This window comes from Cebidichthys violaceus, unplaced genomic scaffold (genome assembly GCF_023349555.1).
Source record: "Cebidichthys violaceus isolate CVI_PGR_0920_01 unplaced genomic scaffold, fCebVio1.0.p SCAF_1, whole genome shotgun sequence".
Classification (NCBI taxonomy): Eukaryota; Metazoa; Chordata; class Actinopteri; order Perciformes; family Stichaeidae; genus Cebidichthys; species Cebidichthys violaceus.
Window position 1 is genome coordinate 18134660 of NW_027176262.1, and position 14032 is coordinate 18148691.

Sequence of the window (14032 nt, forward strand, 5' to 3'; positions counted from 1 at the left end):
ATACTGAATACTACAGCACAAGCACACCATACAAATTAAGTACAGGAAACCAGTGTTTACAGTGTTTTGATGAAATGTCACTGTAGCCTGAAGGGAAAACAAATCTACCAAATATTGGATTGGGTTTGGTTGGCAGAGACTCTACTTGAAAAGACTCTGATACGGAGCAGAAAAAAACTGGATATTTATACTTTTATCTGAGCTCTGTGACTTTCCAACAAGAACAAAGAACAAAACCACACAACTGCCACCACCTCAGGCGGTTAAACCTTTTCTTCCACACTACTTCACTATAACAGCAACAGGATTTTAAATGACTATATATCTGTCTGTAAGATCACTCTTTCTCTTTGAGCTCCTTTCTGTAGCTCAGTAATTGCAGTTCAGTCTGCAAAAGAGAGACGGCCGTCCTACAAGAGACCTTCTGCACAGTAACATCATTGGATTATTATTAGTACTGCAGCTCTAGAGGCTATTCCGGCTGGGTCAGAGTCAATTCGTTTTCAAAGAAATGGCCATAACGAGATCCTACATACTTTTTGAAAGTTTTAGGAACATGAATACAAGAATGGTACTAGGAACTTTACTTTTTAGTATTTCTGGCATTGAGGGGACTGTGTATGAAGCAGCAATTAGAGGATCATGAAGGGAATACAATTTCTTATTTTAAGGGTGAGAATGTGTGGAGAGAAAAATTACGTGACTAATAGAGTGGTGTGCAGGTTGCTAGGTGGGAATTAGTCATGACCTCAGTGTTTCTTTAATGCTGCAGCTCTTTTACTTGATGAGTCAGTCTGACATAAGAATGAAACAAACAGAAGTCTGAGATGTAAATAAATGAATATATGGTTATCAGAGTGAAGCACTTTAAACAGGTTTGATTCAAACACATTTATTGAGGGTCATTTCTGTATAAAGAGGAAGATGATGATGTCCACAATAATACTATCAGCACACAAATGAGTTCATTCACCGCAGCTGTAAACTTTCAATCTGTTGTGTACACTGCTGATATAGTATTAAATTAGTTTATTTAAAAAAAACAGTCATGAAGACTGAGAGTGTAATTTAAAAAGCCTGCATCTTATTAACAGTAAGAGGCACAGCTCACCGGCTTGAACATTCATTATTCCAGAATACTACAGCAAACTAAAAGGATTAATCAAGAAAACAACTTCACTCCCTGAGGTGAGCTGGGATATTACAAATAAAACTCCCGCTGAGGCTGGTGTGGTTTTTAAAACTAGAAAGTGATCAATGAATAGACAACTTGACACGGAGATCTATGGGAGCCAATAGATATGCTGCTACTGGCGCCATAGTACATGATGGAAACCTCATGATTAAAGAAAAACTAACTGTTCATAGTTTAACGATGCCGCCAACATGGTCCGATGTGACAGATGTCTTATTACACACACACACACACACACACACACACACACACACACACACACACACACACACACACACACACACACACACACACACACACACACACACACACACACACACACACACACACACACACACGTAGTTTGAATCCCGGGCCAGCTTTGATAGAAACACAAAAGAAATGCAAAATAATGATTGCCTTAAAATAAAAATGGCACCTGTGAACAACCCTTTAACAGCGTAAGACTAGCAGTACTGGTTCGATGGCACATTACTCTGCTCAAATAGAAGTCAGCTAAAGCTGTGATTAGCCAGGTTTACTGGAAGTCAACTATCTTTCTTTGGATCGTAGCCAACTGGGAAACTCCGCTCCACTAAGAGGTCATCTGATTTCTCAACTCAAGAGTTTCCATGTTCACCGTGTGAACAACTGTCTCAGCTGGCTAGTGCAAAAAGCACGAGAGTTTAAATACTAAAACAAATGTGCAACAACAGCACTGCAACACGCGTTGGCACAGAAGTGTCCACACTGCCGGTGGTCGAAACTAACACAAGTCTTTGTGGTTGGAGTGCTGGGTGAGAGGGGTGCTGTAGGCGGAGTCCCAGTCCCTTTCGAACACGGCCTTCAGCTGCGACTGGACGGTCGGCCCCGTGGACTGAGACGCGGTCTGGTTGACAACCAGCGCAGAGCCGGCCGTGCTCACGAAGTAGTCACCTGACCAGTTAGACGTACCTGAAGACACAAACACACAGATTAGATCTCAGCCCTTGTTTTTCCAGGTGACAGGATCAGATGTGACTATTACTGTTTTCATTATTGATTCAGCATGCAGTGTGCGTGCAGCCTTACCTATGTAGGCTATCTTATCGGTCACCATGTACTTGTTGTGGTTGACTCTGGCAAAGGGAATCTCCTTCTGCTTGGGATTGGCCGGCACCACAAACACCCTCTGCATGAAGGAAATAAGAGTCATCAGGTTATGAATTTTACTACAAAACACGCATCATAATATGTACAAACTCCTGTCTCTGTGGCAGAGGACACATGACCAACTCTTCATATAAAGGAACACAGAGGAGCTACTCACCACCTGGATGTCCAGCATGCTTTTGGGGTCGTACACTGAGGCCAGAGACTTCAGGAAGGGAAACATGATCGGTTGGGTGCTGGCCCAGCAGCTGATCAGCAGGCGCACCTTGATCCGCTTCTCATACCCGACCCGCCTCAACTGGGTGTCGATGTCGGCCCAGTACCTGCAGGGGGGCGCCAGACATTTAACCTTTCGGATACAGTCGCATCCCGCTTCTATTTGACTTTACTTGTCCTCAAAATAGACAGCTCAGGATAACGCAGAAACACAGTAACTCAGGAGGTTCGCTTTGAGAAGGGTTTATAATATTGTCATTTATTCTTTTTTCAAGGTATTTTGAATCTTTTTTGGTAACGTCTCAGACAAAGCGTAGCAGACTCAGTCTCTCAGCCACTTTTATGTTTCCTGAAGTCGCCACATCATCATAAAAGCTTCATGGCGCTAAATATGAACTCCTGGGTGTCAGCGGCGGTGACACCTTTCTACGTGAACATCTTTCACATACATACTTCAGGTTACCTTTGAGTTTAACGGACGATAACCGAAGGGAATGAAACTGTGAATAAAACTTGCAGTTTTAGAATGCTAAAATTTGCTGTTTCACACTAAACTATGTTTTGATGCTTTTAATGGTTTTATGTGAAGCACTTTGAATTACCTTATTGTTGAAATGTGCTATACAAATAAACTTGCCTTGCCTAAACACAAATCATGTCATGTTGCTAGCCAGGATAAAAAACGACCATGAGCAGCTCCTAAGAGCTTCACAGACTATAAAACTGAACTCTGACTTTCCTAAACTGTCCTCACTGTAGTGAAATGTCACTGGTCTCTGAACAACTCTACCTTTTAGGATGGGAAAACTCCATGGTGGGCAGGTAGTTCATGACAGCGATGTAGATGAAGCTCTCGGCGTCCTCCATCACGCTGAGGATGGACTGAAGGTCTGGAGTCCGGCCGGCTGCACAGAAGGACGGAGGGGAACTCTTCAGAGGGGAGAGAAAAGAGATCTTGTAAATGAATCGTTCATTTTTAAGCAACGCGGAAGCCTTAAAAAAAAAGAAGAAACAGCCCTTCTGCCCCTTCCGCATCTCACCGACAGGTAGACGTTGGACGGCGTGCTGTTGAGCGGCAGCTGGAGGGGCGTGTCCTTGTTGTAGAGGGTAGCGAAGCTGTTGGGCCAAGGCGACGGGATCGACTGACTGTCCCCCAGGAGCCAATAGGCTTCGAAGATCTTACCCAGGTCTGCAGCCAAGCAGCTGCAGTTGTAGACCACCGCGCCCAGCTCCTTCACCTGCACACCAGCACAACATTCACGTCACGTTTAAACTGCGCAGATGAGTAGGAAACAAAACTGCAGGAGCACAGAATTACTTCATATCAAGACATTGATATGAAGACTATTTTCCAGACTTTTCTAAACTTATTTTGAAAAACATTTATCTGGTAATTCCTGAGATTTCATTTTTTTTTATTTCCTAAAGAAATGTCTCAGAAACTTATGAGATGTTGGTGCACTCAGGATGTTCATGGCAGTGACAACTCAGCAAAATGAACAGGCCACTGAATATCTGACTAGGAAAGCTAAATTTGAGATATTGATGACCGTCACAGTATTAAAGCAAATTTAAACTATTCTTTCTGAACGGCATGTGACCGAAACTTTGAGCCAACACAACAACTTCCTCCTAAAAGCAGAAGAAACGATAACACTGAATTCTGATTGTAACAACTCAACAATACTTAACAATTCACTATCCACCCGGGAAAACCATTTAAGAAAGTTCCATTCACAGGATAAAACAAAGTGATTGTGAGTAAGAACCTGCGTGAGGGACCTCCAGTCCATGTTGGCGCTGCCGATGTAAATGTGCTTCTTGTCCACGACCCAGAACTTTGTGTGGAGGACGCCTGAGGTGAGCTCTCTCATGTTAACTGTCCTGATGTCAGCTCCTGAAACACACACACAGTATTACGATTAGAACAAAAGTCATGATGAAAGAAACTTGTTCCCAAGCTCCTGAGATAGTCTTTGTTAGCGGAGGCTTTAGTGAGACCAGAGCTGAATAACATTCTGCTACGTAGTACAGAGCAAAAACTAATTTGTTTTTTATAGTGATGCTTTTGGGCAGAGCCTGCTGATACTTGATATGTAACATGTAGCCAGAAATGTAAAAGAATCAGTGTTCCTAAAATTTAAATGATTAAATTATTTTTTATTGTTAACAGCCTATTTAAAGTGACAATCCTTAAGATTTCAGTCCGTGTTGATTTAGAATTTCTATGTGAGTGAAAACGAAGGTATTGTGCTCAGAGTTTATCATAATAAAATCCATAATAATGTAATTTTTTTGAGAATAGTGTGCATAGTTCCATTTCTTGTGTGTATACAATAGAGAAAAACTGCAATAGAGCATTTTTTCCAGGAATGTCACCACACGCACACACACACGCACGCACGCACACACACACGCACGCTCGCACACTTTGTAATACTGCAAATATCTAAATGTTGCAATAATTTCATCTCTATTGTGTTACCTCCTGCGGCTATAGATAGTGACTTAACACACTGAAAAAGTGTACAAAATCAATTTAACCCCAGGTGTTAATGTATCCTTTACCCATAAAGCATTGCTAGTTTGAGACCATTCTCCACACTTTGATTGAAAATACAGATCAGGGATAATAATACATTTTACACAATATAATATATATTATGTAAATAATGTTTTTTACATAATATCTTTTGTGATCTTAAAAACTAGAATATGAAGTAACTGGTCAGCCTTAGTAAAAACAGAAGATTACAGGCTTCACATGAAGTCACCTGAGTCGTTGAGCAGTCGGAGGTCTCCCTGCGGTTGCCTCCCCTGTGGTGTGTTCACTGCGATACGAACAGACAGCTTCCCGGAGACTTCGGCCAGTGTCTTCAGAACGGTCTCACCCTGTGAACACAGCAAAGATAGATGATCTTACCGTTGAAGATGTCACAAGGCTGGTACAACAGATATTTTGAGAGCTAAAACTCATCCTGAGGCTGACCTGATTGGCCGTTGGCTCATGAGTGCCAGTGTCTTCATTAGTGAGCGTCCAATAGAAGGAGGCGATGTCGATACTGCTGCGGGCCTCGCCCATCAGATTGAGCCAGGCCTGGAAGATGGTGGGGTGAGTGGTGCTGGAGTTAAACACCAGACCTTCAGGGATGCTCTCCACTACAACGATCCTGACGGTGGTGGGAGGGGGGGGGGGGGGGGGGGGGCTTGATGATAATGATTCATAATATTTGTACTCCTGGTTCTGCCTCCAGAGTAGAGCTTGACCAATAAACCGATCAGGTGGAAATAGAGAGGCGAAGTCTACTGTAGGATTATTTTGGAAGAAAATATGTACAGTAGTCAATAAGACAAATATTATTTTAATCCTGTTTGAATTGTGCTATAAAACAGTTTGTCAATCTCAAAGATAATTTTTGCACGTCAAGAAAGTTTGTTGTAGTAACATTTCATTTTTCGTCAAACTGTTCAGTGGACTACATCTCTTGTCTTGCACATAAGAAGTGGAGGTAGTAACCGTGATGTTATAAAGCCTTGAGTTTGGCGACGACGCCATCTTGGATTACGGCCATCAGCATTTTTTTTATTTGTGACCGATGAACAGAAGTTACCATATTTGGAATGCGGAGGAGGGACGTAGAGAAGGCGTATACGGCTCTGGTAGCAGCAGCGACCTGTCAATCACAGTAAGCCCGCCCTAAAGCATACTCTGCTTTATGGTCTGTTTGACTCTAAAAGGACATAATTTACTAAATGAACATCATGCTGTATTGAAGAAGACTTGAAACTAGAGGTTGAGACCATAAACTCATGTTTACAATGTTTACAGAGGGAATAAATCAAAAGAGAAGTAGAGTCATTTTCTCATAGACCTCTATACAACCAGACATCTTTTTGCGACTAGACGAGTCGCCCCCTGCTGGTCAGTAGAGAGAATGTGAGTTTTAAAACACTTCTACATCAGCTTCACCCGGCAGAACCGGAGGTTGCAGCCTGGTCTTGCACAACCATGTACGTCACCAATGCCAACACGAGCGTGACCTTGTTTTGCTAACTTAGTTTTGTTCCACTTAAAAATCAACCTTAGCTTCCCAGATGCGTTTTATCCGGCCACTCTTTTAATCACCTGGGAAGCAAAAGAGCGAGCGAGACCCGTTGTTTGTGCAACTTCATTCTGGTTCAGAGAGACATCACTTACGGGTGTGTAGTCTTTCTAATATTGTGTGTTCAAAGTCTTATACTTACAGTTTTATGACAACATGCAACTTGCAAAATGATCTTTTAAAATTGTACATCGTACGTGTAATTCATGGCACAAGTCAAACGGGAAGGGGCGGGACTTGGCCTCCCCATTAGCTTCTGGCAGATATATTAAATGACACGTCAGCTGTGGAGTAGCAAGACATTGTAGTACAGAAATGCCAAAGATGTGTTATACGTTTCAGGTCATTTAGAATAAGATTCACCTTTACATCGTTTGTCAGGATTGTTTTCAACAGTAAAATGTCTCACAATTGACAAACTAATGTCCACTCAAGGTCCGCCTGATTGTTTGTTGTGGAGCTTTGGATCTAACGGACTATTGAGCTTAACTGTTAAGTGCTTTGAGTAGTGGAAATCTGCAGAATGAGCTCTGAACTTTGAATTGACATCAGTCTCACACACTTTTGTCTTTTGAGTTTGCTCTCAGATGATCAGCATTTAATAGCACTTACGTTACACATTAGCTATTTTAAAAAGCTGATGTGAAACACAGTTAGAGACATGAGAGCTGGATAAATGACTGTGTCCGTGTGTGTGTGTGTGTGTGTGTGTGTGTGTGTGTGTGTGTGTGTGTGTGTGTGTGTGTGTGTGTGTGTGTGTATGTGTGCAGATGTCGGTGCTTACTTGCAGGGGTCTGAGCAGGACTCTCCCCGAGGCGGACGGAGGCTGCTGCTCGGTGCCGGACGGGAGGAGGAGACCTTTGGTGTCAGGAGGATGTAGAGGGCCGTGGCAGCCAGCAGCACAGTGGCCACAGCGACCAGAGCTATCACACACCTGAAGTTCTGAAAGAGTGTGTGTGTGTGTGTGTGTGTATGTGTGTGGGAGGGGGGGGGGAATCACAGTTACATCCAAAGTGATTGTGATGGATTCTGTCTCACTCATTTGTTTCTGAGCTGAAGACATTTGACATTTGTTTAAAAAGTCAATGAACATGACTTGACTTGACTGGAGTGTGTGTGTGTGTGTGTGTGTGTGTGTGTGTGTGTGTGTGTGTGTGTGTAACATACCATCTGTGCTTTCCGGTTGGCTTCTTGTCCCCTCTTCTCCACATCCACCAGCTACAGGCATCAGAAGAACACATGAACACTATGAGGATTTTACACGAGATGATTTTCTTATTGGGAACCACACACAAGCAGGAGAACACAAACTGCTTCTATATAAACTAATGTTTAGGTGAATAAGACAAAGAAGGGAGACACTTTGCCCATAAACCACTGCTTTTTTGTAATTTGGTTGAACTGACCTGGTCCTGTCTGATTTCCACCACAGTTGAGTTAATGGTGAGTAAAAACGACTACAGACGTAAATATGCAAAACTAATTTTGTTGATATTATTAACTGTGTTAATGACAATGGGATTAAAACCATGAATAAGAGTGAATATATGAAACGGAGAGGTGATAAAGGGTCACATGGGATGAGCTGTCATCTTACGACAGACGGTGCGGAGAATGTTCTCATCGGAGTAACAGAAAGCATTTTCTCTCTTCTAAAATACAGCACAAGTACTTAGTGCTGATGTAGCACTTTTGTAAATTACAGATTTATTCAACTTTTAGGCACAAATAAAGGATGCCAGTCTGAAGTTACTAGAGTTGAAAGGGAAATATTAAAATTGATTTTAAAATGTGGACAAATGAATCCTCACATTAGAGAAGCTTTGCCCAGTAAATGTCTGGTATGTTTTATATAATAAATCATTCACATTAATAATCTATACAAAAGGAGCCGTACCTGGTTGTAAGCGACGTCCGTCTTCATTGTGAAAGACAGAATGATTTGATGTATATCAGTAGTTTCAGCTTCAGGTCAGATTAGGCTCTGCAATTCTAAAAAACAAACAAACAAGAGGAACAAAAACACACACTGTGTGAGTAAAAGATACACAGCAATCTCAAACACCTTTGTCTCTCCCAACACACACACACACACACACACACACACACACACACACACACACACACACACACACACACACACAGACACACTCCTCTGCCTAACCTTTACGAACGCGACAAAGAGAAGGTTCTAGATGTTTTCAGAGCCACGGACAGAGAATGACCCGAACAGTTCATCTCTAGCACAAAGACACACTGCTTCCTGCTGCTAGGAGCTGCTGAGCTCACAACGAAACAAACAAAAAAACTGTTTACTGGAATCTGAGGTCTCGTAATTCATGAGGTTCGATTGCTTAAAAGAGAGAGGAAGTATGGACCCCTGAATGCTGACAGCAGCAGTGTGACTTCAGATTGAGGCTTCAGTATCTCTGACTTCTCCTCACAGAAACATGTGACTGATACCAGCTGATGGTGTACGATGAACATTCAATGTATTGGACTGATGAATGAAAACATTCTGGTTTGGGATCAATCACGAGAGTCTGGAAGTTTTTTTAAGTCACGCACATCGAGGAAACAAGCTTTTCAATATGTGCAAAATACTTTGTTTATAAGCGACTGGATTTCCCTTGAAACCGATTTCAAAGAAGACAAAACATTTTCTGCTCGAGCCAAAAATATGTACGCAGCTTAGTTTGATGCTCTCGTGTATGCTTATTCTGAAGGGGAAGACATAAGAAACTATATTGGAAAACCAAAACAATGCTGAGTTATACTGGAACAGAGTCTGGAATAATTAATATAGAGCCATTTTTGAAATCGGACATATTTCACATCTACAATTGAAACCAGCACTCTTGTTGGACTCTTGGTTTTTTTCCCCTTTTGGGATAAAACATCTTGATTCAATGAATAAACCTAGAAGCAGTAACAGGGTTTTCCAGCACCACATGTAGCTCCTCTTGCATTGAGCTTTATAAAGCAGATGATCTCTTTAATCTCTTCAATGATTCAAAGTAAACAAACAAATAAAAAGCTTGCAGAGTCTTTTGCCAGATCTTTTAGGCCTTTCTCTATTATGCAGTTACCATAGGCAGCAGAGGACAGAAAGGGCTTGTGTATCTGTGCAGAGCAACAAATCACATTAACAGTGTGACATTTATACATAGAACTACAACCTAAGAGAGGAACAAGTGACACGAGAGTTGCGGCTCAAGTTTGAAGGCTGACTCACAGAACTCTTGCTCAATTCTTAAATGACCCACAAACGACTACGGAAAGAGCAACACACGTATTTTGTGAGCTTCAAAGTAACGTTAGCTAACACAGGACTAGCTAACACAGGACTAGCTAGCTCAAACAGGAATGTAGTTATGTTAACGTCGGATGCACTTAATTAAAAGAGTAGCGGAGATTTAACGTTAAAGTTATTAATAAAAACACATTAGGTAAAGAAGCAATAAGAGACGAAGAGCAAACCCACTTTTGACTGTTTTGATAGTACCATATACATTTTAATAGAACCATAACAATTCCCTCTAAAAGTCGTTACATTACAGTATAACCCCTGACTGAGCAGACGAAGAGTCGCTGACAGTGCAACAACAACAGCAACACAAACAAAGTCTCCTTCAGCTGTGTAAAACTGTCAACCCACCTGTCACCTGGCGTCCAGGGGAATTAAAATCCCGCATATAACAGCGTCGACGTCCGTTCGTTCCACACAGTCACATTTAAGGTTGTTGTTTCATTGTTAAACACACAAAGAACACAGAAGAAGCTCATCCACCGCGCTGTTACTGTAGTGGTTTGGAAAGACGGGACACAGAAGGGGGAGAGGGTCATGTGATCCGAGCAGGACAGCCAATTAGAGGGCAGCTGTCGGCGTGACGTAGAACAGGCGAGTTACAGTAGTGCAGTTCTCAATTTTACCCACAAGAGGCCGCTGTTTATCCGTGCGAGTGATACAAAGCAGGCGCACAATTCATAAGATAAGATAATGTAAGATAATCTTTTCTTAAATTTACAGGATCACAGCAGCATACAGTGTACAGTAGCATACAGTGTAGTGCAAACAAGAGACGTAGTAAAAAAAAGAAGAAGATCAAAACAAGTATTATAAATAAGTAAATACGTAATAAATCAGTAAAGAATCCACAATAACAAAAATATTGTATATACAGATATAATCATTTTTGTATTGCACAGTGTATTTATATTGCACATTTTGTTCAAGTGAACACCCAGGTACTTATATGATCTCACAATCTCAATGTCCATTCCCTGGATGTTCACTGGTACCGGAGGAGCGTGTTTACCCCGGCGGAAGTCCACCACCAGCTCTTTGGGTTTACCAGAGTTGATCTGGAGGCGGTTCCGTTGGCACCATCCTATGAAGGCCTGGTTCAGTTCTCTGTGTTCCCTGTCATTACCGGCGGAAATGAGGCCGACAATTGCAGAGTCATCAGAGAACTTTTGCAGGTGGCAGTTAGCAAAGTTGTGTTTGAAGTCCGAGGTGTAGATGGTGAAGAGGAATGGAGCTAGAACGGTTCCTTGTGGGGCCCCGTGCTGCAGGACACCAGGTCGGACTCCACACTCCCGTATCCGCACATACTGTGGACGGTTGGTGAGGTAGTCCAAGATCCATGCTGTGAGGTGGTGGTCCACCCCGGTCTGCTCAAGCTTACCCCTCAGAAGCAAAGGCTAGATGGTGTTGAAGGCACTGGAGAAATCGAAAAACACGACTCTCACAGTGCTTCCAGCCTTTTCCAGGTGAGAAAGGCATCTGTGTAGCAGGTAGATGGCAGCGTCATCCACCCCGATGCCAGATTGATAGGCGAACTGAAGTGGGTCCAAAGATGAGCTCACCAGGGGGCAGAGATGCACAAGGACCAGCCTCTCCAGAGGGGAGACAAGTGAATAGGATGAACTAAACTCGGGTTTAACAAATAGACATCACCATGAAACTACCCCAGTTGATTACTTACATTAATAGATTAATAGCAGTGTTGCACCAAAGAAAAAGTCCATGACGGCGGTTTACTCCAGGGGACAGGGTCTTACTTGACCTCTAACCTGACTTCCCAGATGAAAGTCACCTTCCTTTCCTCAAAGTAGGTCAGGTTAACTAAAACACTACTCTTCAGTCTAACCCCTCATGGGGCGACATTATGAAATATACTGGCACAAGCTGCAGATAAGCCCAGAGGAACGATTAACATACACAAGACGTTACTGTCAACACTTGGAGATACATGCAGTTCACACCCACATACAAATATAAACCAATTCCACTGGAAACATCCTTTTCTCGCGAGTTTGAAAGTGTTGAAACTTGGCATCTCTAGTTCCTGCCTCCTCGTCTCCTCCGGCCTCTGCCCTGTGACCTGGGAATCGATCTCAGTGCTCCACCTCGAAGGATGTCTCAATTCCTAAAATGAATCTCAAGGAGCGAGGAGAGAGGAGGCTTGCCCGGAGAAGCTATAAACGAGGATGCACAGGTGTGCATTTCAGGAACCGTGACGAATAATCAATCAATCAAGCAAACTTTATTTCAGACTCAGAGTGCAGATAAGACAATGGAATAAAATGATATACAAAATAAGGCACGACACATTCTTATGACATTAAATAAAATAGTAAATATATAAGTTGTAATGAAGGCTGGTATGCTCTTCTGACAGATGGACCGTCCCTTTAATTGACGTCGCTTTAAGAAGACTCCGAAACACTCCAAAAACACCCGTGCCTGTCTCCTCGACTCCTTTCACCTCGCGTCTCTTCCTCGCCTGCTCCACCCGCATCTCAGGTGGGAGGGACAACGATGCTAGGAGATGAGGAAGAGGAGAGGGATCGAGGATGTTCTAACTGAGAAATGAGGAGAGCCCTAACCGGAGCCACAGGTGTGAGTGTTATGACTCAACAGGGGGCGCCACAGTGCAAGTGCAGACTTCAGAATCTCTGAGAGCTTCAGATATGAGGATGGGTGGAAACAGACAGCAGAGAGAGAGATGATGCATAGAAGGGGAGAAGAGACACAGTGCAGTTCATTTCCTCCAGCAGCTCATAACACAGAGCGACCACCAATATTCATTAAAAACATGAGGGTAAATGTGGCTTCATAAGAGGTGAGGTGAATAGTCATGGTTCCTCTTGTTAGTTGTGAAAGCTGCAGTTTGATAAGAGAGAAAAAAGCCAGACTTCCAAAGAATTCCACACACATACACACACACATTTTGTCTCTCCACTGCATATCTTTTTTTTAATTATTATTATTTTGGAGCAATATAAATATTTGCTTGTAAGCGTGTTTATTTCCACTTCGAGGTGCGTGTCATGTGTGTTTCTGTACAGGCGTGTGCGTTACCATGGAGACCATATCCCAGAATATCCCAGACAGTTTTATTCTTTTACAACAGCTTAGGCCGAGTTATGGCGAGGCCATAAATAAAAGCTGACGTGCTTCACTTCCGCAGCAGAGATCCCTTTCTGTCCTCTCCTAGTCAGTGATGCTTCATAACAAATTGATTTCTCAATCCTTTTAATTTGTCTTACAGTTAATAGTTGTCCACTTTGAAAGTTGGTCCTTTAGCTGTAGTTCTATATCTATGTATGAGAGCGACAATAAAAACAAGAGTTAAAAAACCCTGGTATGTGTATTCTCACCTGGCCAATAATTTTAATTCAGATTATTGTAACACGTGAGAAGTTTGCTGTGAGTACATCTTGTACAACCCCATAGCTACTGTTTTTCCCTCTTATTTTGAATCTACTTATCTACTTCCTGAATCACCAAGAGGTTGCTGATAGCCTACCAACGTATAATAAAGCTTTTTTTCATTTTCCTGTTGAGGTTCTTTTTTTCCCAGAGTGGGTGTGTTTGTGTCCCAGTGATCCTGCGTCAGGGCTGAACCCGGTGAGTCACCGAGCGGCTACCTGAACTCAACTGTCTTTCATCTCTAACACCACTTCCTGTTTTTAACCTCTGTGTAGTTCTGCTTAAAGACGCTGTTTTAGCCCAAATGACTTTACCCTTTGCATTCTGGGTAACTGATTCTCGTCATCATGGTCTCCAAGCGCTGGAATTAATAATTGATTAAGTATTTCCATTTCTGTGTGAATGCCCCCTATTCACTGCTCTGCGATGACGTCATCCTCTAAGTGGTCCTTGATGGGGGATTCAGTTTAAACTTCTACATATTCTGCTAAAAATCCTATCAATCTTTTCTTATTGGGTAAGAATCCAAAAGTGGCTTCTGTGAATGTGACACATGAAACTAAAATAAGCAACACAATAGATAGCTGCAGGTTAATAAAACTGAATCAAAACAAATGATTCCAAGACCTGTTTACACCTGCACATATGTGAGATCATGCAAATAACAAC

At 42.4% G+C, this 14032-nt stretch overlaps 1 protein-coding gene across 3 annotated transcripts; it reads right to left on the reverse strand.

The window, feature by feature from the left end:
- Positions 1–876: 876 nt before the first annotated feature.
- On the reverse strand, positions 877–10460 carry pld3 (phospholipase D family member 3). 3 transcript variants are annotated; one of them, XM_068713109.1, is made up of 12 exons: positions 10304–10460; positions 8543–8637; positions 7813–7863; positions 7430–7587; positions 5532–5712; positions 5317–5434; positions 4312–4439; positions 3583–3780; positions 3333–3472; positions 2484–2649; positions 2246–2345; positions 877–2128 (listed from the first exon to the last, which is right to left on the reverse strand). In XM_068713109.1, exons 2-12 carry the CDS (start codon positions 8567–8569, stop codon positions 1941–1943), a joined length of 1455 nt encoding a protein of 484 aa, XP_068569210.1. In that variant the 5' UTR covers positions 8570–8637; positions 10304–10460; the 3' UTR covers positions 877–1940. The 3 variants fall into 3 exon arrangements, with proteins under 3 accessions (XP_068569210.1, XP_068569219.1, XP_068569226.1); XM_068713118.1 differs by lacking the exon at positions 10304–10460 and adding an exon at positions 8810–8901; XM_068713125.1 differs by lacking the exons at positions 7813–7863; positions 8543–8637; positions 10304–10460 and having other exon boundaries at positions 5532–5639; positions 7430–7494.
- Positions 10461–14032: the final 3572 nt, after the last annotated feature.

Coding starts and splice junctions, on each gene's coding strand:
- pld3 (XM_068713109.1), bottom strand. CDS start 8,569: ATGAAGACGGACGTCGCTTACAACCAG. Junction 5,713..7,429: donor TCCTGCTCAGACCCCTGCAA/GTAAGCACCGAC, acceptor CACCACCGTCAG/GATCGTTGTAGTGGAGAGCA. Junction 2,129..2,245: donor CGATAAGATAGCCTACATAG/GTAAGGCTGCAC, acceptor TTGTGTCTTCAG/GTACGTCTAACTGGTCAGGT.